Source organism: Nomascus leucogenys, chromosome X (genome assembly GCF_006542625.1).
Source record: "Nomascus leucogenys isolate Asia chromosome X, Asia_NLE_v1, whole genome shotgun sequence".
NCBI lineage: Eukaryota > Metazoa > Chordata > Mammalia > Primates > Hylobatidae > Nomascus > Nomascus leucogenys.
The window spans coordinates 122,103,326-122,127,937 of NC_044406.1; the positions used below are offsets into that span (position 1 = coordinate 122,103,326).

At 43.1% G+C, this 24,612-nt stretch overlaps 1 protein-coding gene across 2 annotated transcripts in view; it reads left to right on the forward strand.

Moving 5' to 3' along the window:
- VGLL1 (vestigial like family member 1) overlaps positions 1–24,612 on the forward strand; it is a 35,134-nt gene that overhangs the window by 3,208 nt on the left and 7,314 nt on the right. Inside the window, exons 2-5 of one of the 2 annotated variants that reach the window (XM_003272573.2) lie at positions 626–864; positions 13,301–13,720; positions 15,481–15,534; positions 21,018–21,370. In XM_003272573.2, the coding sequence (XP_003272621.1) occupies positions 651–864; positions 13,301–13,720; positions 15,481–15,534; positions 21,018–21,106 (777 nt within the window). In that variant the 5' untranslated portion in view covers positions 626–650 and the 3' untranslated portion in view covers positions 21,107–21,370. Of the gene's footprint in view, positions 1–625; positions 865–13,300; positions 13,721–15,480; positions 15,535–21,017; positions 21,371–24,612 lie in introns of those variants that run through there. The other variant, XM_012498711.2, reaches the window with a different exon arrangement.

A 24,612-nucleotide genomic window follows, 5' to 3' on the forward strand; every position in this document is an offset into this window, starting at 1 on the left:
CTGTTGGAGTCCTTAGAGATGGTGTTGTTTGTAATTGCTAGTTTCTAAGATGGGATGCGGGTAGGCGCAGGACACAGTCTTACATAGATTAAGGCATCAGGGGAGTAGGAGAATTTGATGTGTTTACTCCTCTGCGTGCGAGTGGTCAAGATGGAAAGCAATGCCTACTATTGAAATTGTCAAGCACCCACTGGATTGCCTGGTCAAGCTCTCCATGGGAGCCCATGCCTACAGATAGTTCTGGGCCAACCTTGGCTCATTTGTTTAGGAGAAAGGCACTTCCCTGGGAAGCAAGTTACTCTGCTATTTGGCCTCAATGTCCTCCCACCTCCCCATTTCCTGATGCTCTCTCTAGTCAGGTTGCCTGATCATTCTCATTTGTAAGAGAAGGCCCCTTCTCAGCACTTCATGGAGATTTGTCCTGTTGTCCCTTGAAGACTGATTAGACAAGGCTTCTCAACAGCATCATCATTGACCTTTAGGAGCTATGTGGCTCCCTGGGGCCCCAGTGAGCATGTGTACCTGGTGGGAGCAAATTGCTTGCCCCCAAGGACACTGCTCACCCAAACCACAGCCAAGCCACTTGGTAAAATAGTGCCAGTGACATTTTGCCTTTGGTCCACAGCTATCACCTGTGTCATTCACTCACAATGGAAGAAATGAAGAAGACTGCCATCCGGCTGCCCAAAGGCAAGCAGAAGCCTATAAAGACGGAATGGAATTCCCGATGTGTCCTTTTCACCTACTTCCAAGGGGACATCAGCAGCGTAGTGGATGAGCACTTCTCCAGAGCTCTGAGCAATATCAAGAGCCCCCAGGAATTGACCCCCTCGAGTCAGAGTGAAGGTGTGATGCTGAAAAATGGTGAGCATGTGGGGAGGGAGGAAGTTGGGATTCCCTATCAAGGCTGCCACGGACACACCAGTTCTTTGATGTACTTGACACACTTGCACGCACACGTATATGTTTGCTAAAGGCAAGTTGCTCTGACTAGTGAGAAGCCACACCCCTTCCTAGAAGTTTGATGTCAAAATGGGGCTGCCATCTACTGCTCCAACCTCACCTCCCCAGCACTGTCCTCCAGAAACTGGCTTCCTTCTATCCTTCATGTTCGCTTTGATTTCTTCCTGGCCTTTGTACAAACTGTTCCGTATCTGCAAAGCTCTTCCCTCCCTTCTCCTAATTAACCCACATTCATCCCAAGATCACTTCTTTAGGGCAGCTTTCCCTGACCACCCACACCCCTAAGCATTCAAATATCCTATTACAGATTCTCCTACCATTCTTTAACTTTCCTTCACAGCCCTTGTCACAGTTGCAGTTTTTACACTTGTATAATTATTTGACTATTGCATACTCCTCCATTAAATGAAAGTTCTGTGAGGGCAAGGACCACTGCTGATTTTGCTTAATATTGTGTTTCCAGCATAACAGTGACTGTGACATAGGGGACAACCAACAAGGATTTGTTGAATGAGTAAATGAACATACAAATATGTAAATTTGTGAGCACTAGATCTAGGTACAAAGAACCTTGAAATTTCCATAAAAGACTAAAACATAGATTAGAATCTTGCTGAATAAGCCATTAGAGCAGAAGTATGTTATGATAGTTTTTAAATGTTGATAATATTTGCATTTTATATAATTTATTTCCATAAATGGAGTGTTCCCAGTTGTAGAGAGGTGGTTTTGAAAAGTTTTAAAATCAAAGCTGGCTGGGTGTGATGGTTCACACCTGTAATTCCAGCACTTTGGGAGGCCAAGGCAGGAGGATCACTTGAGGTCAGTAGTTTGAGACCAACCTGGCCAACATAGTGAGACCCTGTCTCTACAAAAAAATTTAAAGAAATTATTCAGGTGTGGTGGCTCATACCTGTATCTCCAGCTACTAAGGTGGGTGATGCAGAAGGATCACTTGAGCCTGGGAGGTTGAGGCTGCAGTGGGCCATGATTGCACCACTGTACTCCAGCCTGAGTGACAAAGCAAGACCCTGTCTCAAAAGAAAAAAAAAATTAAAGCTACTGGAAAAAAAAAGAAGCTTAATGTAAAAATGGGTGCTGTTTAATCAAATCAGTTCACCTATTTTATTATTTCCTCAATCATGTTAAATGCTGGGTTTACTGCTCAGCACACAATGAAGCTCCACAACTATTTACTGTTATCATTATCAGTATTTTTCTTCTTCTTCTGTTTTTTAGAGACAGGGTCTCACTCTGTTGCCCAAGCTGGAATGTGGTGGCGCGATCATAACTCACTGCAGCCACGAATTCCTGGGCTCATGAAATTTTCCCGCCTTAGCCTCGCAAGTAGCTAGAATTACAGGTATGCGCCACCACACCCAGCTAATTAAAAAATTTTTTTTTCGTAGAGACAGGATCTCGCTATGTTGCCCAGGCAGGTCTTAGATTCCTGACCTCGAGCGATCCTCCCACTTCAGGCTTCCAAAGTGCTAGTATTACAGGTGTGAACCACCACACCCAGCTAGTATTATTATCACTACTATTATTACTATTGGCCTGATGGGGCAGGAACACCAAAGCATCTATGAAAAGAAAACGCATGTCCCATGTAGGTGCTCCCAGCCTATAGTGGATGGTTTGGTGAGCAAGGGCAGGGGCCAGAGGGAAGTAGATGAATAGTCTTGCCACATCCCTTTCCCACCCTTCACAGGGCCAGGTGTGTCTATTTGGTAACTGTTAAGAAATAAACAGTCATACATCTCAAAACAGTTACTTCAAGAGAGCTAAGTCAAAATGTGCACATCAAAATATCCAGGTTTGAAGGAAGTCTTAAACATCACACTAGCAGGGGCTGTAGTGTGACTTTCATGGACCCTGGACACTTTTGTCTTCATGGACCTCCTTCCTCCGCAAAAATATTAAAAGTTACATTTTATGACTGCATTGGTATAAAGATGAATATAATCCAAGCTGGGTTCATGTTTCAAATATATTCAGTATCATTGTCATATTCATTTTTTAAAACATTTTTGTGGGCCCCTAAAACTATTAATGGGCCCTAGGCACTGTGCCTCCTGTGCCTAATGGAGAAGTCACCCTTGCCAGCTGGATGTCACTCAATATGGCTCCCTTTACCTTTTTGGAAAGTGAGCAAATATATCAGGGTCTGGTGAATTTCAAGAGCTCTTTATTGGTGTTGGTGAGTGCGCATGTTGAACGACTTGCTCCCACTGGAAGACATACGTACCTCCAAGTGGGAGCTTTTGTGTAAAGTGGACAAGAGGGGCCTCTGCCTCCAGGCAAAGAGCTCCCCTGTTTCCAGGTGCCATCATTCTGGCTTTGCTTTTTGGGACTGGAGAGAGGGTTGATGTGTATCTGATGTATTCACCTTTGCAGAATTTACCTCTCTCTTAGAATTTACTTTTGCAGTCAATCAATGTTGGTTTCTCAGAGAATCCTGTGGGTTAAATAAATATGTGGAAGGGCATGGGGTAGCAGCAGATACTAAGGGAAATGATGTGGAGCTTGCTGTTAAAATGGGCAGGAGGGGGTGGGTGGGGAGCGGGGAGGTGATGTCTAAGAGTGTGCTGAATAATCACAGCAGAAGCAGGAATGACCATTGTCTTGAATCATCTGGGGGATTGACATGTGGTAAGAGCTGAGAAATGTGGTGTGTGGGATTCAGAAGATCTAACTGGCTCTTTGGAAGTGTCAAAATCTCGGGCAGTTAATACACAGACAAGTATACTGACTGTGGCTATTTGACTCTGATTTATTTCTGAACACATTGGCTTGGATTCATTATAATCATTCCCTTGTAAGCACCATCAAGCCATGGTCTCACTTTCTCTATTCTACTTGCCTGGTAACACCCAAGCTGGGATAAAACCAACTCTTGGCCTATTGCCCCATTTCTCTGCTTCATTTTGCAGCAAAACTCAAAAGTGGTATTTATGTGTACTCTGTCCTTTCCTCTCATGCTCTCTAAACTCCATTCCACTCATGCTTTCAACCTCATCACTCCTTGAAATCGCTCTTATCAAGGTTACCCAGTGACCTCCACTTTCCAAATCCAGTGGTCCCTATCTGTCCTCATCTGATTTGACCTATCACAACATTTGCTGCAGAAGATTGCTCCCTCCTCCTGGAAATACCTACTTTGCTTGCAGTCAGCCCCTAACATTACGCTTTCTTGGTTTTCCTCCTGCCTCCCTGGTTACTGTTTCTTCTCAGTCTCCTTTGCTATATGTCCTTCTCTCTCCAACTTCTAAACATTTCAGGGCCCCAGTACTCAGGTCCCAGACAACTCCTTTCTCTATCTACACTTACTCTCTTGGTCTTAAATGCCGTCTATATGTTGAGCAATTCCAAATGCATATCTGCAACCCAGAATGGATTTCAGACCTGCCTGTCTAACTGCCTACTTGATCTTCACTTAACATGCCTAATAGGAAACTCAAACAAAATAGCTCCCAAACTGAATAAACTCTTAATTTCCCCCTCAACCTGCTCTGCCCACAGTCTTTCCCATCTCAATGAATGGGAGCTGCATCCTTCCAATTCCTTGAAGTCATGCTTAACACCTCTCTGTCTCACACCCCACATCCAATCCTTTTGGAAATTGTGTAGGTTCTATCTTCAAAATATCCAAGATCTGACCGCATCTCCTCACCTCCGTTATCACCTGGGTCCTAGAAGCTATCATCGCCCCCTGCTGAATTGCTGCAGTCACCTCCTAATTGGTCTCATTGCTTCTTCCCTTCCTCTCCTTCAGTCTATTCTTAGGAGGGCAGTCAGAATGGTAGCATTAAAATGAAAGTCGCACCCTAGCACTCTTCTGTTCAAAACCCTCTGACAGCTTCCCATGTCACTTGGAATCATATCCAAAGTCTATAATGGGGCCCTACCTCATCTGGGCCCCCATTGTTTTTCTGATCTCATATCTTACCACTTTATGCCTCACCCGCTCCAGTCTAGGCTCCTTGGTATTCATAAACTATGCCAAGGACAATCCTGCCTCAGGCCTGCCCTTTGCACATGGTCTCTCCTATCCCTGGAATGCTCTTTCCCCAGATACCTGCATGGCTTCACCTTTCTCCATTCAAGTCTCCACCTGGATGTCACCACTTCAAACAGTCCTTGTCTGAGCAATCTATTTAAAAAATGAAAGCCCCCACCCTCTCACGTCTGTCTTCTTACCTGCTTCATTTTTCTTCTTAGCATTTGTCACCACCGGGCACATTATATGTTGTATTTCTTTCTCGATTCCTCTCTCCCCTTACCCTCTGAGCTCCGTGGCAGTGGGGACTCAATCTATTAACTGCTGCTTTCTAAGTACCTACCACAATGCCTGACACATGGAGGCACTCAATACATATGGCTTGAACGAATGAAATTATGATTTTGATCACAAGGTGTTGACACTACAGATGGGGGTCACCGTAGAGAGGGGGTACGGTGTGGTGTACAGCTTTAGAACCACTCAGCATGGGGCCAAGCCAACTCCATCACTTACTAGCAGTGTGATCTCCAGACATATCACTTCACCTCTCTGCGCCTCAGTTTCCTCATCTCTAAAATGGAATAATATTGAATTATAGGACAGTGCTTGCGAGGAGCCAATGAGATAACGCATGTCAAGTGGCACATAGTAAGCGCAATGTAGTCCAAAGCTTGAGTTGAGTTTTTGAACAGCTAAGATAGATGTGAGGACCTGTATTCAAAACACCAGGTTCACAGAGCAGCAGGCATCTCCCATAAGCCTCCAGGTTTTCGGGGGGTTCTGTTGCGTGGCTGCCATAGAGTTTCCTATGCCTTCTGACTTCACCTTGACCTTCTGTGAAGCCCCTGCCTGCTGAGGGAAGTTGGGCATGGCCCTGTTTCTTGCCCAAGCCAGCCTTCACAGGCCAGATAGAGAGGTGGCTTGGTTCTCCATCTTCCTTCTTGGTTGTTGCATTTTCCCTATAAGAACCCCACAAATCCCTTGACTGTGAAGATGTTGTCTCCCTCACAGAGTGTGGTGCGGGCTAGGCAAATATTTGTCCGCTGATTGAGCAAATGAAGGAAAAACTGCCTCCCTCAAAGCCTCTCTTATCACCACTAGGAGTCAAGTTTCTCATAAGCTCTGCTGCCTCAGGGGAGGGCCCCCATGAAAGGCTTCCAGTCCCACAGAGGTTCTCACTGGAGGTGTTATATGGCATACATATGGCTTTGAAAATGGTGGGAAATCTTTCAAGTGGCCTTACATTACTGACTGTTAGTATCCTCTCAACCCCTACAGGCCAGCACCAGGCCGTCCAGCCCAGCTAGGCCATTCCAAGGACAACAGGCTCCCATTCATGGGCTCCCATGGCCGACTCGCCCACATTCTAAGGGCTCTCTGTTGAGCCAAATATGCAAAGCCCAAACACAGAGACCCATGTGGCTAGGAAATGCCATCAAATTTCCTGGCTTCTCTTCCCCAGTCAATGTTATGTTTTTATTTACTTATGTATAATTTATACTGGCTGTACTTCAGAAAAGAAAATACAAGTTGAAGGTATCTTTGAATTATCTCCCTTTTAAAAGGACATTGGGAAATTTAGAATCAGTAACTAGAGAAGCTTCAGTAACTATAGTTTGTAGGGGGCATGGTCCTGGTACGTATGCCACCCTGTGTTCTTCCTGTCCTGTCCCCAGCCCCAGTCCTGAGGCTGGCCTCAGGCCTGGCGACATTGCTCCAGGGCTGCTGAGAGAAGGTGAGAGGGTATATACGTGGGCCTTCAGAGGTCTCAAAGGATCCAGACTACTTCTCTCTCCCCTCCCATCTGCCATAATCAGTAAGGGTAGGGAAGAAATGCTGGCTTTTAAAAAAAAAAAAAAAAAGTGTAAATATCTATGTGAGATGTAGTCATGCTAGTTGTTTATGGCCCTTGTAAATACTGACAGTTTCCTGTCTTCCTTCCCCGTAAGGAAAAGGAATCTATCTGCACAAACATATATGGAGCTTCCAGCAAATACCAGACACCACACTACAATTAGTGCATTTTACTTCAGTCCACAAAATCAACTGTGATTTATAAAGTTCAAAGACAGGCAAATCGAACCTATGATGTCAAAAGACAGGATATGGTTACCTTTTGGGGGAGTTGTGACTGAGAGGGAGTATGGTGTGCTTCTGGGGTGGTGGTCAGGTTCTGTTACTCGAGCTGGGTGCTCATTACCCAGTTTATGAAAATTCCCCCAGCTGCACACTTCCATTTGTGCATTTTTCTGCATGTTGGTTGTGCTTCACAAAAGCATTTTGCAATGGATATTATCCTTATTTTACAGAGCAGGAAACTGCAGCCCAGAGAAGGTAAGTGCCTAGAGATGGGTCACACAGCCAGTGAGTTATAAAGATTGAAACCCAAGTCCATCGATCTCCAGAGCCAGTCTCTTGACTACCCCATTGTCTTGCCTTTGTACACTCTGACAATGCCCCAGCAAGAGGATTTAATACCTATAAGGACTATCGCTAATAATGTGTATAATGGCTAACACTTTTTGAACACTTTCTGTGTGCCAGGCCCTTTGCTAGGGTCTGTCACGTGGATTATCTCACTAAATCTTCACACCAACTCTACTGGTTAACTCTGACTATGTCCATTTTCCTGATGAGGAAACTGAGGCTTAGACAGTCAAGTGACTTGCCCAAGATCTCACAGCTAATATGGGGAGTTTATAGTATTTGCCGGCAGATGGAATTGATTTCAGATCTTAGCCACTCAACATTTCAAATACTAGCTCATATTCTGTATTTGATCTCTATTTTCAGTTGGGAAAAAGAACCTGGATATTCATCCAAAGACTAGGTACCCCAGGGAGGCAGCTGTGAAAGAGGGGAAGGAACTGAGAGGCCCCCCTGGTGCCCTGGAACAGCACAATCTCCTCTAAGCTGTCCCTCCACCCCCAGTGTTATTTTGACCTCAGCTAATGCAAACGATATGCTTTTTGTACTTGGGGGTGAATGAATGAAGTGCAAGTGCCACCGGCAAAGAGGGCAGAGAGGGAAAGTCAATGTGTGCAGATCACGCAGGCCAAAGGTTGGACTTTCATAGTGCAAAGTGTGCATGTGTTCAAAGGGTTCTTGGTTTCAACTTCATCATAAAATGAGATTTGTAGGCCAGGCGTGGTGGCTCACTCCTGTAATCCCAGCACTTTGGGAGGGCCAGGCATTGAAAACCAGACTGGGCAACATAGAGAGACCCTGTCTCTACAAAAATATTTAAAAATTGTCCAGGTGTGGTGGCTCACACCTGTATTTCCAGCTACTCAGGAGGCTGAGGCTGAGGCGGGAGGATTGCTTGAGCCTGGGGAAACTGAGGCTGCAGTGAGCTATGATCTTGTCAGTACACTCCATCCTGGGAGACAGTGAGACCCTGTCAAAAAAAAAAACCCACAGAATTTGCATTAAAAGATGCAGAAAGAGGGAGAAGAGAAGGAAGGAAAGAAGAAAGGATAGATGGAAGGAAATCAGGCAATCATGGATTAGTCATTCACAGCTGTGACTCGTTTTTTGGGAGCTTCACGGGTCAAGTGGTTTCTTAAGTTTTTGCTTAAAACATAATTTTTACTATTTACAAACATAAAATATACTCATTTTTGGAAATTTAGAAAACACAGATAAGCATTCAGGAAACAAAAACCACATGTGCATCCATGGACATGTACTAATTTTTACAATGTGACATCATTTTGCACAGAATGGATTGTAACCTGCTTTTAAAAAAATTCAACAATGTCATATCCACTTCTCAATGCCATTAAATGTTCTACTACAACATCATTTTAATGGCTTAAGAGTATCATTTTATAGATGTACCAAATTTATTAAAATTTTTGGATATTTAGGTTGTTGCTAATCTTTCACTATATTGTACAAATCACTTTGATTGAACATCCTTGTAGGTACATTTTTACATGCATCATTGACTACATCCTTAAAATAAATTGCTACAAGTGGAATGCTTGGGTCAAAGAGTACACACAAATTTTAGGGTTTTGATATATACCGACAAATTTCTTCCTAGAAATGTTAAGCCAATCTGCCAGCCCTCCAACCCAAAGAGCATGTAAAAGTGCCCAGCTCACTGCATTCTTTGCAATATTGGGGACGCATAGTTGGTAGGAGCATAAGGTTTGGAATCAGGCACCTCTACCACTTGCTAGCTGTGCGGCCCTAGACAAGTCACTTTAACCATTCTGGGTCTCGATTTTCTCATCTGGGTTGCTGTGAGGATCACATGAGATCATGTATGTGGAGTGCTAAGTAAAGTACCTGGTCCATAGTGAGTACACAGTAAACAAAAACTATTACATATTTACAAATTGTTCCCGCCCACCTCTGATGTGTTATTCCCTGGGAATGGCCACAGACTGAGCAAAGACTTCTGAAATCCCTTTTATAACCAGTATCTACTCCAGCCTCCAAACCAGCCCTGAAGTGCTGCTGCTGCCTCTGCTGCTGTTGTGGGCCCCTTGGTTCAGTCCTTTCTGCCCCTCCCTTCTCCAGCACTAGGTGACTGTTGGCAGGGAGGATTCTCAGGCATCATACATTAATGACCATCTTGCTTTTTCTCACGTTGATTGTGCTGAGTGTTGCAAACCAGTAAAGAAACCCAGAGTGGCTTTCTAAACTGAAATGATGAATAATAACAACAGCAACAGCTACCACTTATTGAGTGCCAATTGTGTACCAGGCACCATGCTAAACCTTTTACATGGATTGTCTCATTCAATCTCATAACAGTCTCAGAGGTGGGAGGGGACTTGCTCAGTGTCACACAGCTAGGAAGTGGCAGATCTGGGATTGGATTCCAAGCCTCTCTGACTTCAAAGTCTGTGCTTTTAACCACTTTCATCCTGCTCTCTTCAATTTAGAAAGGTTCAGTGGGGAAGGTTGTGTGTGTATGTATGTGTGTGTGTGCATGTTTGTGTTTATGAGTGTGTACATGTTTGCAACTGCGCATATGTATGTGTGTTTGTGTGTAAAAATGTGTGTGCACTCGTTAGAATAATAGTTTTCAGGGCCACTATATGCTAGGCACTGTGCAAGTTCTTGGGGATATAATGGTGAACAAAAGAGAAATTATCTCAGCTCTCGCCAAGCTTACTGAATGATAAAGAAGACCAATAGTGAATGAATGAATGTAAGAATTAATAAATAAATAAATTACAGTATTACTGCCATGAAGGAAATAAACAGGGTGCAGTCACAGAAAGTAACAGGGTCACAAACTTTAGATTGGAAGTTGAGGGAAGGCCTTTCTGAAAGGGTGACATTTAAGTTTGTATGTCGAAAAACTAATCTGGAATGGGAAGTCAGGGCCTCGATGCAAGGATAAAGTGGAGGGAAGGTACTCTGGAATGGAGGCAAACTCATAAGTTCCTGAAGATGTTTTCTAGAGTGTTCTGGGGCTCCCAAAAGTGTATATGGGTGGAAATGTGTGGTGCCTCTGGGTATGCGTGGAAGGCAGGGGGAGTGGCCTGCCAGTTTCACCGAAAAAGGGCAGTGTAGGAAATGGAGACCAGCTCTCTCTGGACAGGTTTTGTCTCAGGACCAACAGCATCAGGAATTCTAGAGGGATGAATGGGACTAAGAGGTAGGGTCTAGATGCCCAGGGTTGAAGTAAGTGGAGTGGAAGCCATTTGTACTCCTGCTGAAAGAAAAATCCTAGCCTGCCCCATGTATGCCTGCATCAGGGTGTTGCTCACCTGCTCTCCACTCATTCATGTGGTCGGGGGTTTGAGAAGCCAGCAAATTCTGCCCTGGGGCACCCTCTCTCACTTCTAGAGGTAACTAATAGGGGGCACTTGGATTAAAAATATGTCACCAGGGTCACTTTTAGTAGCAGGCAGCAGCTTTGAGCCAGTGCAGGTTTGTAGTTTAAGAGGCCTTTACCCATCCACAGGGTAGGTGGGAGTGGCTGCTGGAGCAGTTGGCCCAAGAGGCCTGAAAAAGAGAGGCCCACTCAAATCCAGGGTCTCCACTCCACGGGCCACTGACTTCCAAGCCTAATCTGGAATGATGTGTTTCCCCAGGCCACCCAAGGCCCGCTGTTGGATCACTGTGAATTTGGGGTTAGGACACCCTGTGCGTGCCCACAAGCTCCCATCCAAACTATGCTCTGGGGCACCCGGTGACCATACAGGACTTTGGACTGTGGCACACCAACCCACTTCCCTTAACATTTCAGAGAATTCTAGAAAGGAAGCAGTTAAGAGAAATAGTCAAAACATTCTGGGGCTCTGCTTTCCACATTTCAAGCATTCAGCCCCTAAGTCATATGTATGAGATCTGTAAGGCCTGTTCAGATGGAAACTGCCTAGTTGTCAGGGGCTACGCTTTGTTTCTAATTTGTGCTTAGAACATGCAGTACCCTCATTCAATATGAAACACAGACTGTGATTACACCAAATTAGCTTAATCACTCTCTTTGTGCACTGAATTGCTTCTGGCCTGGAGATATCAATTTTCAGAAGTAGCATTCACCCTCAGCAAAACAAATCTTAATATATTGTCTTGCCTTTGGTTTCATAAGAAGGGCCAACCATCCCCCATCACTCACTGTGAATGGTGTGAGATGTTGGGGAGAATGTGCCGTGAGGGCTTGGACTTTTGTTCCTATCCTTTGTGTCACACTGAGTGACGGCACTCCAGTAACACTGTGCAGGCCTCTCAGAATTTTTTATCTTGTACACAATCCAGTCAGACCGAACATTCAAGAGCGCTGGGAGAGGTTTGTATGGGAAAGAGGACCAGTGTCCCAGACATCCTCTCCAGCCGGCCAATCTTCCTTTGTCTCCACACCCACCCTCTCTCCATTATCTTGGATAGATGATAGGCTCCAGGCTTTAAGAACTATCTGGAAGAGCTCTTTCCCTCCTCCCTTCTGGCCTGAGTGGGTGTTGAGAATGGGGAAAGCATTCATCCTTGTCCTAAGCTATCCTGGACATTTGAGATCTCAGATTCGGCGGCTATCATAGGCACAATAAGAATAGTGTCTATGGGACCAAAGGACACTCCATGCCTCTTAACTAATCCACATGAACTTCGCAAGAAGAAACTAAGTCACCTCTTGACCCTCAGAATTCTGCTTTTGCAAAATGGGGTCCAAGCAACTACTTCCCTCCCCATTACTTATCGTTCCAGCTCACTTCCCTTCTTGGCTAATCAGTTTTTGCTACCTTGGTTCAGTCTCTTGACATCCCTGTGCCTCATATTACTCTGCAAAATGTGGTTTTAGCTCCTAGAGTTGTGTGAGTGACCAGCACAGGTAAGTGTTAAGCCCTTTATAAAGTTCTGTGGAGTCCTCCTATTTGGTGTATTTAAAACACCAGCTGTAAAATAAAGCTAGATGATAGCAGCAACCAAACACAAATCAAGCACGTTTACTTCTAGAAAAGTATCCTTAAGGAGCTAGTTGGATCCGGGAGCAAAGGTATCTATACAAAGATGCTCATTATAATGCTGTTAACATAATAGAAAAAAATGGAAATAACCAAGTAGTGCACAAACATGACATTTGTTAGTTATATTACTGCCTTACCATGGACTACTTACTGTACAGCACTTTAAAAAGCTGGTGTTTGGCTCTCCCCCTTCCCTTCCTTTCCCTTCCTTTCCCTTCCTTTCCCTTCCTTTCCCTTCCTTTCCCTTCCTTTCCCTTTCCTTCCCTTCCCTTCCCTTCCCTTCCCTTCCCTTCCCTTCCCTTCCCTTCCCTTCCTTTCTTTTTCTTTTTTTCTTTCTTACCGAGTCTCACTCTGTTGCCCAGGCTGGAGTGCAGTGGTGCAATCTCGGCTCACTGCAACATCCACCTCCTGGACACAAGCGACTCTCCTGCCTTAGCCTCCCGAGTAGCTGGGACTACAGGTGTGCACCACCACACCCAGCTAATTTTTGTATGTTTAGTAGAGATGTGGTTTCACCATATTGGCCAGGCTGGTCTCAAACTCCTGGCTTCAAGTGATCTGCCCACCTCGGCCTCCCAAAGAGCCGGGATTACAGGCATAAGCCACTGTGCCTGGCCTATTCATTTCTATAGGAGGCTTTTCATGAGATCTTAATGAAGCAAAAATGGCTTGAATAACAATATATGTTGTGAAAACAATGCATACATGAATAGAAACCAATCCTAGAAACAGTACACCTACGGAGGACAATGGCTGTTTCTGGATATTATCATTAGGATGATTTTATTTTAGCTTTTCTGTATTTCCTTCAAGTTAAAAAAATAGAGTATGTATTTTTAAAAAAACTACATCCACTTTGCAAACAATAAACGCCTAACATGTCTTCTAAATCTTTCCTTCTCAGATGATAGCATGTCTCCAAATCAGTGGCGTTACTCTTCTCCATGGACAAAGCCACAGCCAGAAGTACCTGTCACAAACCGTGCCGCCAACTGCAACTTGCATGTGCCTGGTCCCATGGCTGTGAATCAGTTCTCACCGTCCCTGGCTAGGAGGGCCCCTGTTCGGCCTGGGGAGCTGTGGCATTTCTCCTCCCTGGCCGGCACCAGCTCCTTAGAGCCTGGCTACTCTCATGCCTTCCCCGCTCGGCACCTGGTTCCAGAGCCCCAGCCTGATGGGAAACGTGAGCCTCTCCTAAGTCTCCTCCAGCAAGACAGATGCCTAGCCCGTCCTCAGGAATCTGCCGCCAGGGAGAATGGCAACCCTGGCCAGATAGCTGGAAGCACAGGGTTGCTCTTCAACCTGCCTCCCGGCTCAGTTCACTGTAAGGAAATGCCTACAGATACTTGGAGGGGTGCCTCTGATTGGTTGTGGTTGAGAGTGAGTTGGCATGAGATGAGGTGCCAAGACTAATTGCTGCCACTCTGGACATAGGGCTGCTGAGGGACGGGATGTTCTGCTTAAATGTTCCATATATCTTCACTAGGCTTCATTGACATTCAGTTTGATAGCTAAAGGGTTACATAGATAGCCAGCCAGATGGACTTGGCCCAAAGTACTCACCCTAGCCTGTCAACTTGGCCTTACCTTAGAAAAATGATGGGCTGCTGCCTAATATCGTAGGGTCCTGTGTTTACCTCATTGGGAGCAATTAAATAAGCCATTTGCAGAACAGAGCTCTGTGACGTACCTACAGGCTCAAACTGTAGCCACCAAACAGGTTGGCAACTTGCAGTGATGTCAGGCTCCAGGCAAACAACAAGGGTAATCTATACCAACCATCTGCTCCACACATTAAAATTCAAAGCGACTGTAGAGGCAGCCCCATTGCTGCTTGGAGACCTAACAGTGCCTGGCTGTCCTTGGCTTGCTCCTGTACTCTGGGATCCTCCTGCTTGGTTTCCCTTGGGTTCCTGCTCCCTGACCACCACCCCTCCCCTGAACTAAAAGCACCCTTAAGGCTCACTCACTTCTTCATTCACTCATTCACCCAGCAAATATTTAATTAGCGCCTACCAGATGCAAAATATCCATCAGAAAACAAGGCTCCCTTCTTTGTAAAAGGACGGGGAAGAATTGGCATTAATTATATTTCCACCAAAAAAGCAACCTACTCTGTTGCAAGATTTGCCTTTCATATGAAACACTTATAAATATATATATTTTATAGTTTCATGGAACCAAGTCTGCATCCTCTGTCATTCTGTACTCTGGATGAATTTTCTTTTGCAGCTTCCTTGTCCATACATAGTTTGGTTCTAGTGTTCCATGCCTGAAAGAAATTACTAGAAGCTGTCTTTACATTGAACTAAGCATATAGTAAACAAAGGGCCTGTTCAGCATAGCCTACCTAAGTCAGGCACTGTGTTCTATTCTAATGTGGAAAACAAATTTCCCATTAAAATACCACTCTGTCATTTCCAGAATTTGATTAGGAATATACTTAAGGAGTAAATCATAGAAGTGTCATGTTTGGGAAACCTGTGAAATTTCCTACCCCTCTACTCTTTTTCAAAAGTCCTTTCCTACTGGATTCACAGGGAAAATTAGGCCAACTGTGCTTGTATATATGCCTGTGAATACACACAGCAGAGCCCTGTTTCGACAGTTGGTTAGAACACAGATGGCTGAAATCATCACCTTCCAAACATAGCAACTCTTTACAGTTCAAGTCCAATTCAGCAAATATTTAGTGAGCATCTACTGTAAGCCAGGCACATCATGGTGAAACTATAATGCAGGCATTGTCCTATTCCTGAAATCTCAAGACAAATTCACAAACAAATGGTTATCACCGAAGTCTTCATGCTTTACTCATGTTGACATGAGTTGTATTAATTGGTGACTGGCAGTCCAGGATCTGTTGAGGAAGTCAGTGACCCTTAATCAGGAACACTGCCTTGGAAGATGGTGGACCTTAAAAACAGAAGCTTCTCAGTTTTTGTAGCATCCGATAAGAGATAATATGCCAGATATTCATAAACTTAGGGCCAGGCAATGTGGGGCCCCTGGAATGCTACTGGGCACTCTCTAACCTAGTCCTAGAAATTTCAGTTCCAATAATGTTTTCTTCTTCTTTTCTAGATAAGAAACTATATGTATCTCGTGGATCTGCCAGTACCAGCCTTCCAAATGAAAGTAGGTATCTGGTCCAGCCTTTGATGGTGTGTGTCTGTATCCTGAGAATGAACTTGAGAAATAAGGCTTCTGTCTACTACTGGAGACACTGGTAGTGTAAAACCCAGAGTCTCCAGTAATGGACGGGAGCCTTATTTCTATCACTCAGTGTTTTCATAGATAGAATTTGTTTCATTTTAGCCTCAAAAAGAGTATATGCACTTCCTATCTTGTAAAATTTTATTTTGCTATAGAAGCAACTCTCCTTACTTTCTTTTTTCTTTTCTTTCTTTCTTTTTTTTTTAACCTGAGTTTGACTTAACTGAAGTAGCCAAGGTGACTCAGAAAAATTAAGAAATTCATGAGGATGAGGATTAGCTTGCTGTGTCCCAGATGTTCAGTTTTCAGCCTAGTACATAGGGCCACCCCAGGACTCTGCAGTCAGGGAAAATGTCAACTGAGGCGTGAGGCCAGGACTCTGAGCTCCACACTCGATTTGAAAGTGATGTCAGTGGGAACTTACAAAAGAGGACAATCTGGGTGGAATGACAGGAGGATCCTCATGACCTGGGTTCAGGGTTCAAATGCCAGCTTTATTATTTACTTGCTTCAGGAACCTGGTCACATTTCTTAACCACTTCATGCCTCAGTTGCTTCATTTTGTCAAATAAGCATAAAATAGTGCCCACCTCATTGGGTGAGGTGTGAGGAGTAAATGAAATAATGTATACCAATGCTAAGAATAATGGCTGGCACATTATTCTAAGCATTGGCATACATTAAACCATCAAGAAGTCTTTTTGGAGGGCATCCTGTGTGCCCCAAGCTGTACTCTGTGTGCTGTGTTTAAGAGAGGACTCAAGCCGGGTGTGGTGCCTCACACATGTAATCCCAGCACTTTGTGAGGGCAATGCAGGAGGAACACTTGAGCCCAGGAGTTAGAGACTAGCCTGGGCAACATAGCAAGACCCCCAATTCCATAAAAAATAAAAATGAGAGGATCCAAAGGAAGAGCCACTACCACAGCCCGTGATCTCAGGCATTTGACAGTCTGGCGTGAAGTAAGGGTGAGGGCAATCTATAGACCCCACTAGAATGTCAACCCCATGAGGACTGAGACTTTGAGAGGTATACCACTGTATCCCTAGCACCTTGCAGATTGGTATACAAATTTGTTGAATAAATGAATGAGTAAATGCTGGAAACAATAAAAGAGCATTTAACAAGGAAATGGTAAGAAAATGCAGTAATGTAGTAAAAATTATTCCAATGTAGCAAAAATTATTCTGTTTGATGCCCTTGTGTGAGAGACAAACAAAACAAAAACCAACCCCAGTGATTAGTTGGCCATGCCTCCATGAGGAGATTCATTTAGAGCTGGTTCAAAAGCCTTAGCATGGCCAAGGCAGGCATCACGTAAGTCCCTGCCCAAGGAAATGAGTTCTGCTGGCCTTCTAACTTATGAAAGGCAAGGATTATGGTGTTTCCTGAGTACTTGTTAATAGTTTCTATATTTGTTTATTGTGAGTCTCAGAATTACTGATAACTTGGTGCTTAAAATTGTTCATAAACTAAAACTAACAGCAACAACAACATGTATTGGGTGTTGACTATGAGCCACATACCACATACTCCATCTTGCTCAGTCCCCACCATGACCTTGTGAGGTGCATGTGAATATGTCCTAGGTGCTTTACTCAACCGATATTCAGTAAATAGTGATTGAATGAATGAATATCCCCATTTTATAGATGAAGAAACTGGATCTCAAAAAGGTGAAAGGACTTGCCTTAAGTCACACAGCAGCAAGTGGCAGATGCGGTATTATCTCTTTGCTCTCACAGTGTCATAAAATTATCAGAAACAATTCCAAGTTAAATCAAGTATACAACAGTGAATATTAGTCACTGGTGAGATTATTTTACTACACATGAGTTCACTGTCTATCTGGGACCAGGGCACTATCCTAAAATAAAGGAAGGGGGATGCAGAAGGCTTAGAAAGCAAGCAAAAGAGCAAAGAAAAATATACCTTTGGGAAAGGGGGTAGGGGATGATCTTTCCTTGCAGAGAGTAGTTGAGGAAAGGTGACTATGCCAACAGGCCCAAGTCCACCCTTCTAACACTGTGGCCCTGGGCAGAGGGAGGTAACATGGAGCTGAGAGGAAGAGAAGGGACTTCCTAGGGCTCCAAGTAAAAGGACAATGGAACCCAGAAAAGCCCATGCTCTTAAGCATGACACCAGTCTCCCAATCTTGCCTGATGGTACGAACCACCTGGGGAGCTTGTTCACTGCCCAGATCCTGCTCCCCCACTTCCTGGGGGAGTAGATGTGGCATGAGATTCAGTTGCCTCTTCATGTTTTATTCTTTTTTTTTTTTTTTTTTTTGAGATGATGGAGTTTTGCTCTTGTTGCCCAGGCTGGAGTGCAATGGCTCAATCTCGGCTCACTGCAACCTCCACCTCCGGGGTTCAAGTGATTCTCCTGCCTTAACCTCCCAAGTAGCTGGGATTACAGGCACCCGCCACAATGCCTGGCTAACTTTTTGTATTTTTAGTAGAGACGGGGTTTCACCATGTTGGTCAGGCTGGTCTTGAACTCCTGACCTCAGGTGATCCGCCCGCCTTGGCCTCCCAAAGTGCTGGGATTACAGGCGTGAGCCACCGCGGCGAGCCTCATGTTTTATTCTTTATATAATTTATATTAACCTCATTTCAAAGTGAACTACATGAACCTTTCAGTGGAAATTTAGGTTGTTCTGAAAGATTTCCTATGTGAGGCTCCAGAAAAATATTTGTCAAGAAGGGAGGCAGAGTCTCCTCCTGCCCCTCCGATATGGCCCTAGTCCCCTCATGTGGGCTGTCATGCATCTATGAAGCAGGGGCATGTGGAGTAGAATAGTCATCAGAGCCAAAACGGTAGTCAGCGAGACCTTGGAGAAAGACATTCTGGAGGTTAGTCTCACAAACGTTGGTCAAAAGTTTTAGTGAATTTGATTTTATCTTTTGGTCCGTAGAAATAGATATTACTGGTTATGTATTGCTTCAATGGCTACAAATAATAATAACAGTTGATATTGCTAATTGCCAGACACAGGACTATAATATACATTGGAGATATAACAGTGAATAAGATTGTCTTGGTCCCTGCCCTCATAGAGTTAATAGTTTCGTGGGGAAGGCATGCCCACTCCCAAAGGGAAAATACAAAATATTTGCAAGTTATGATAAGTGGAGTGAGGAAAACACATAAGGTGTTGAAATAGGGAAAAATGGGGGCCAACTTTAGATAAAGTGTTCATGGGAGGCCTTTCTGAGGAAGTGACATGTGATCAGGGACCTGAATGAAGTGAGAGAGCCAGCTCTGGGAAGAATTAGGGCAGAGATGGAGGGAGGTGGAGGAAATTGTCCCTGCAAAAGCCCGAGATGTGTGTGAAGAATGGAAAAAAAAAAAAAAAGACCAGGGTGACAGGAGTGGAGTGAGAAACAAGAGAGTGTGGTACAAGACAAGGAGAGGTAGGCAGGGGCCAGGTGGGGCAGGGGCCTTATGGGTCACATCACATCGGGAGTTGAGATTTCATATTCTAAGTGACATTGTGAGCCATAGAAGGATTTTACGTGTGATCCAATTTGCATCTGATAAGATCACAAAAGCTGTTCTGTAGAGGACACAATGGAGAAAGGGAAGAATGAAAACAAAGACACAAGAAGCATGAGAGGATGATAGCCTGGATTAGGTGGCAACAGCAGAGATAGGGGTATTTGAGATCTACTTGGGAGGGTTAGCTCTTAGGACTTGGTAACGGATTAAATAGGAATGGCAAAGAAATGGGAAGAATCCAGGTTATCTCCTAGGTTTCCTGTTTCAGCAAATGGATAGGAGAACACAACGGTTTTGGCCATGTCAATTCTGAGGTGCCTATAAGACATCCAAGTGGAGATACCTTTTAAACAGTTGTATATGTAAGTGAAGAAAGTCTGGGTAAACATTTGGGATGTATATTAGTCCTGTACATAAGTGGTATTTAAGGCCAGTGGATGTGATCACCTAGGCAGAGGATGTAGACATAGAAGAGAGGAGAGCCGCAGAAAGAGGCCTGGAGGGTGCCAATATTTAGAGACTGGGTACATGAGGAACCAACGGAGGAGACTGAAAAGGTGTAGTCAGTGTGATAAGAGAAGAACCAGGGCAGTGTGGTATATAACAGAAGCTAAAAGAGGTGAATATTTCAAAACAGAAGGAGTGATCAACTGTATTAAAGGCTGTGGAGAGATCAAATAAGAGAAGGTCAAATAAAGAGAAATTCCTATTTGATGTGGCATCAGAGATTTTTGTAGCCTTGTTAAGAGCAGTTTTCATTATGTGATGTGGACAGAAGCCAGATCGAAGTGGGTTGAAGAGTGAACCAGAGATGAGAAAGTGGAGATAGTAAATTCAAGGAGCTTCTTAGAGAAATTTAACATTGAAATGATAAAGAGAAAAAAGGTGTTAGCTAGAGAGGCTAATGGGCTTTGAGAAGGTCTTTTTTTAAGAAGGCAAATATTAGAGCCTCTTTGCATGATAATGGGAATGATCCAACATAGGAGGATGAAGATAACTTGAGGGGTGAAGTCATTGAGAAGACAGAAGGGACATGTAGAAGCATTGACCTTTCATAAGAACAGGGGCTATTCTGCCATTGAAAGTATACAAAAGAAAGCTAATAAGGACACAGACGCAAATTGATTTTCAGGCTTGCTTGTGAGGAGACTAAAAAGTACTAATCTAATGATTTCTACTTTCTCAATCAACTGTGGAGCAAGACAGCAAGAGTGTGGGATATTTAAAGAGAGTGAGAAAGTATGAAGAAGTCTTGGGCATTGGGAAAGCAAGCCAGATAGTAGACAAACATAAGTAGGATTTCTGGGTGGTGATCTGAAGTCTGAGCCCATGAATTTCAAGTGTGAACTCTCAGTTGGGTTGTGCAATTTTCATCAGTGATGTTAGCTTAGTGTAATGTGCAGAGAAGGCAAATGGGGACGCTCATCTAGGGGTGAGGTTGTGGCAAGTGAGTATGAAGGATAGAGAATAAGGAAAAGGAGTCGAGGGTGGGCAAGACCCATTGAGAATAGGTTGAGGCTGTGGGTTTCCTACATTTTCAAAGTTTGAAAAGAAGCTGAAAAGTCTCAGTCTGGTCCTGACGTACTTTCACTTGAAAACTTTGGTTTCTGAATCCTAACAAAGTGACCCCCAAATGCAATTGTTGAGAAATCTGATAACTTATTAGAAATTGAGTAAACTGCCCATCACAAGTTGAATAAATTCTGTTGTGGCTGCAACAGAATTTATTCTGTATCCACAGCATTTCTTGGATGCAGTTCCATGAGTTTCTGTCTTCCCTTCCTCTGAGGTTGAGGACTCTGGTATCTGACATCCCACAGGTGTTCATCTGGACCCTGGAGGAGACTTACAGCCTTCCATAGGGGCCTAACTGGCTTTCATTAACCATGTAACTTCTTCTTTAGCTCTTTCAGAGTTAGAGACACCTGGGAAGTACTCACTTACACCACCAAACCACTGGGGCCACCCACATCGATACCTGCAGCATCTTTAGTCAAGTTGGAGGAGAAAGACAACACTTGGTCTAAGACACGGCTGCAAGACGTCCCTGCAGATTGTTCCAGATAAAAATGAAAGCTGCTCAAACCCACTTGCCTCCCCAATCTGTTAAACAGCTTCGTGTCTAGTATGAGCTCAGTACTTGCCCCGTGAAAATCCCAGAAGCCCCCGCTGTCAGTGTTCCCCATCCACACCTGCTTGCTCCTGTGTAACAGCTCAGATGATGAATAATAATAAAACTGTACTTTTTCGGATGGTGCTATTCTGGGTTCTAATTTCTTTCACATCCATCATTTCATTTAAATTTTCCAGCAACCCTAATATTGGCATTATTATCTTCATTTAATATGTGTGGACACTGAGGCTTAGAGAAGCTGCCTAAGATCACATGGCCAGTATCAGGGCCAACACTGAAATCCAGGTCTCTGAACTCAGTGGTCTTTTCTTATCACTGGAATACTTAATATCAGGATATTAAATTAATGTCAAGATGGCTCTTAGATATTTTCCCCTCCCATCTGCTATGTAAATAAAGAGCACAACTCTTCTATGAGTGGATTGGTGATCTTGGCATTAATACAGCAATTCTCCTGTCTCAAGAACAGTTTTTCCAGTGTATTACATATGTTTCCTAGATTCAGTAAGAGGAAAAAAGGCTTAAGGAGTACATTTTCTTTCAAAGTTACTTACTTTCAAAATCCATGTTCTTCTTTAGGTGATGGCTGGAAAAATTCAGGGTGGAGGCTGATTCTAGAGCACTTGTAGCACATAATTATGGAAGTGTGTGTTTATCTTGGCTGACTCTAGAAAGATTCATCTGTGTTAGAAGATAATATATACCATCAGAAGTGAACTCTTAACATGCAGTTTAGGGAAAAGAAGAAATGATTCCAATAGAGTTGGCATATTATGTAGGTTGGATGATCTAATAACATTTCCTTGCAAACCCCTGGAAGCTCTCTCTTGAATAAAACTGAAGGCAGTAATAATTTTTCTACTTTAATAAAGAGGAAAGAAAAGACTCCCTGTTCCTAAGAGACAAACGCTCGCTCCTCTGAAATAAGCAGGTAAATTCCTGCTCACATCAACTGATACTAATCTCAGACTCAGATTTCTGGCTTTTCATATCTGTCTTGTTTTTCCTTTCCCACCTTACTTCCAAAGAGCTAAGGGGAAAATTATTTCTTTGTATCACTTTGGCATTTTACTTTTGCAATTAAAAAAATACTCCCTCCGCTTGCGTACAAGGTGTATACCACCCTTTACACACAAAGGTGGGGTAATTGACCTCTGTGTGTTGTCCGTGTGACTTCATCTACATGCTAGTTAATAATCTTGTGAGATGCTAACTTGGGCAGAGAGTAGGGGAGGTGGGATTTTTTTTCCACCAGGTCAATCAAGGTCTTGAAACTGTGGGAAGTCAGGGCCCCATAGGGCTAGAGCCTATAAACCTCATTCACCTCTTTCTCTATAGTTTTGAGAAATTTACAAGTGGTCTGATTGGCTTTGACTTAGCAGCTGCCTCTGCCCTCCACACCGCCCCCCCATCACACCCCCAACACGCACCCATTCCTGACTTTACAATCTGGAAGAATTGAAATTGCTTCAAATGGACTGGACACTCGCATACTCAAATGATGCCTGTCTCTGAAAAAGCAAAAAGGTGGCAATTCCCTTTTTCTGTTAGCAAAGATTATCCTTTAAAAATCTCAGCTAAGACTGTTGTTTGCAGATCCAAATGAGACTTGTGTTTAAGAACATTTCCATTCTAAAAATCAGTGATCATGTTCAACACTGAAAATAAAATCACTCCTCCACAAATAAATGCTAAATAGAATATGTTATTTTTTCCTATGTAAACAATGAACACTGACCTTTCCCTAATTATTTCCCTAGCTTAACATAATTAATTGAAAATAATTTTGTAACCCATTTGTGTATACAATGGTTTCTTTCAATTCATTTAATGTGTAAGATTTTAAAATAGCATGTTACTATGAATTTTTATAGATTAGTGATTGTAGAAATGAACTAGGCTATAGCATTCTCATAAGGATTACAGTTTTATCAGTATTTTTATTTTTATTTTTTGTGGGTATGCAGTGGATGTATATATTTATGAGTTACATGAGATTTTGATACAGGTATGCCATGTATAATAATAACATTAGGGTAAATGGGGTATCCATCACCTCAAACATTTATCCTTTGCGTTACGAACAATCCTCTTACACTCTTTTAGTTATTTTAAATTATTTTTGACTATAGTCACCTTGTTGTGCTAGCAAATACTAGGTCTTTCTCATTCTTTCTAACTATTTTTTTGTACCCATTAACCATCCCCATTCCCTCCCACCCACCACCAACTCTCCACTATCCTTCCCAGGCTCTGGTAACCATCCTTCTATTCTCTGTCTCCATGAGTTCAATTGTTTTGATTTTTAAATTCCACAAATAAGTGAGAACATAAGATGTAGGTCTTTCTGTGCCTGGCTTATTTCTCTTAACATAATAATCTCCAGTTCCACCCATATTGCTGTAAATGACAAGATCTCATTCTTTTTATGGCCGAATGGTACTCTATTGTGTATATATACACATTTTCTTTATCCATTCATCTGTTGATGGACACTTTGGTTGCTTCCAAATCTTGACTATTGTGACTAGTGCTGCAATAAACATGGGAGTGCAGATATCTCATCGATAGACTGATTCCTTTTCTTTGGGGTATATACCCAGAAGTGGGAATGCTGGATTTTATGGTAGCTCCATTTTTAGTTTATTGAGGAACCACCAAACTGTTATCCATAGCGATTGTACTTATTTACATTCCTGCCAGCAGTGTACGAAGGTTCCCTTTTCTCCACATCCTCACCAGCATTTGTTACTACCTGACTTTTGGATAAAAGTCATTTTAACTGGAGTGAGATGATATCTCATTGTAGTTTTGATTTGCATTTCTTTGATGATCAATGTTGAGCACCTTTTCATATACCTGTTTGCCATTTGTATTTCTTCTTTTGAGAAATATCTATTCAGGTCTTTTGCCCGTTTTTAATCAGCTTATTAGATTTTTTCCTATACAGTTGTTTGAACTCCTTATATATTCTTGTTATTAATCCCTTGTCAGATGGGTGGTTTGGAAACATTTTCTCCCATTCTGTGTGTTGCCGCTTCACTTTGTTGATTGTTTCCTTTGTTGTGCAGATGCTTTTTAATTTAATATGATCATATTTGTCCATTTTTGCTTTGGTTGGCTGTGCTTATGGGGTATTACTTAAGAAATCTTTGCACAGTCCAATGTCCCAAAGAGTTTCCCCAACATTTTCTTTAGTAGTTCCATAGTTTGAGGTCTTAGATTTAAGTCTTTAATCTATTTTGATTTGATTTTTGTATATGGTTTTGCAGGGTCTAGTTTCATTCTTTTGCTTATGGATATCCAGTTTTCCCAGCACCATTTATTGAAGAGACTGTCCTTTCCTCAGTGGAAGTCCTTGGCAC